Source organism: Verticillium alfalfae, genomic scaffold (genome assembly GCF_000150825.1).
Source record: "Verticillium alfalfae VaMs.102 supercont1.1 genomic scaffold, whole genome shotgun sequence".
NCBI lineage: Eukaryota > Fungi > Ascomycota > Sordariomycetes > Glomerellales > Plectosphaerellaceae > Verticillium > Verticillium alfalfae.
Genome location: NW_003315038.1, coordinates 708,277 through 709,894, shown reverse-complemented (window position 1 = coordinate 709,894; position 1,618 = coordinate 708,277). Strand labels below are relative to the sequence as shown.

General features: G+C 60.1%; 1 protein-coding gene across 1 annotated transcript in view; it reads right to left on the bottom strand.

The window, feature by feature from the left end:
• VDBG_00233 (topoisomerase 1-associated factor 1) overlaps positions 1-1,618 on the bottom strand; it is a gene marked incomplete at both ends in the record, with an annotated part of 6,028 nt that overhangs the window by 517 nt on the left and 3,893 nt on the right. Inside the window, 4 exons of the mRNA XM_003008506.1 lie at positions 68-484; positions 548-661; positions 735-1,009; positions 1,360-1,517. Coding sequence (XP_003008552.1) covers positions 68-484; positions 548-661; positions 735-1,009; positions 1,360-1,517 — 964 coding nt within the window. The remainder of the gene's footprint in view (positions 1-67; positions 485-547; positions 662-734; positions 1,010-1,359; positions 1,518-1,618) is intronic.

Here is a 1,618-nt window from a genome sequence, read left to right as displayed (position 1 = left end):
CCCTCGTCATCGTCGGTGTGACGGGGCCATCACCGTGTTCAACCTAGTACGTCTCCCTTCTACAGACCATCGTCTTCCCCCCCTCTACCAATGATCTGATCTGGGCCAATCCTGACCTCGACAGCACCGTCTACGACATCATGGAGCCCACTGGTGTCAACTATCTCGCCTTCATGTGTTGGATCGGTATCTGGTCGCTCATCCTCCACTGGATTCTTGCCATCACCAACTCGTGCAACTGGCTGCGATGGGTCACCCGCTTCCCCTGTGACATCTTTGGCTTCTACGTCGCCTTCATCTATCTGCAGAAGGGCATCCAGGTGCTCGAGCGACTCCCCGACGGACCTGGCTTCTACCTGTCCATCGTTGCTGCCCTGCTCGTCTTCATGGTCGCGTACATCTGCGGCGAGCTCGGGACGAGCGGTCTCTTCCACCATCACATCCGCGTCTTCCTCAAGGACTACGGCACACCCTTGACGCTCATCTTCTTCACCGGTTTCGTCTACATCGGACGCATGTCTGACGTCCACCTGGAGAGGCTACCCACCAGCGTCGCCTTCTTGCCGACGGCGGACCGCGACTGGCTCGTCGATTTCTGGAACATCAGCGTTGGCGACATTTTCCTGGCTCTGCCCTTTGCCATTCTTCTGACCATCCTCTTCTGGTTCGACCACAATGGTATGTATCCTGTTTCTCCCCCCCCCCCGTTTCTGCATGGCGAAACGCTAACCCACCGCAATAGTCTCCTCGCTCATCGCACAAGGCACCGAGTTTCCTCTTCGAAAGCCTCCTGGCTTTCACTGGGACTTCTTCCTGCTTGGCCTCCCTTGGTGTCGCCGGTATCCTCGGCCTTCCTTTTCCCCTACCTCTCCCCCAAGCCCCTTCCACACCGAAGCTCTCACCGTCAAGAAGGCTCGCCCCGAAACAGACGAGAAGGGCAACCTGACGGGCTCCCATGTCGTCGAGCCGAGCCACGTGTTGAGCAGCGCTTCTCAAACCTCGCGCAAGGCTGCTTACGCTCGGTACCATGACCGGCCACTGCTCGTCGTCTCACTCATCCCACATGTGTCTGCGCTTGTCTCGTCATGGCCGTCAGCCTCGAGCACGGCATCACAGCCAAACTTCTCTCTCGTCCGGACGAGCTCTCAACGCGGGCAACCCTTGCGTCAGTCGCCGCGGGTCATCTGATCTTTGTCGCATGAGCTGCTTGGGTTTGCCGTCACGTTCGCCATCACGCAGACAGTGGCAGCCGTGGGCTTCCCCGTGTTCATCATGCTGCTAACCAATAAGAGCCCTGCTGTTGCCCAAGTGGTTCACGGTTCTGGGAGCTCGCGGCCCTCGACGAGCCGACTGCCTCACCGTTCATCATGGAGAACGTAGGAGGCGCATACGGCGGACCAGCCGCTGGAGCCGACGACGTGGAAAGGGCCGTGAGCGCCACGGCGCCGAGGAGGCCGAGCAGGAGATACAGCGAGCAAGAACTGCGACACCGTGACGGAGTGTTGCTTCTCCTGGAGCTCCGAGGCGCAGCAAGGAGGATGTCGCAGAACGGGGCATGTTGACGAGCACGGCAACGAGGGAGGAGCAGTCGCGGTGCGGCCAAGCTTCGAGGGGCGGC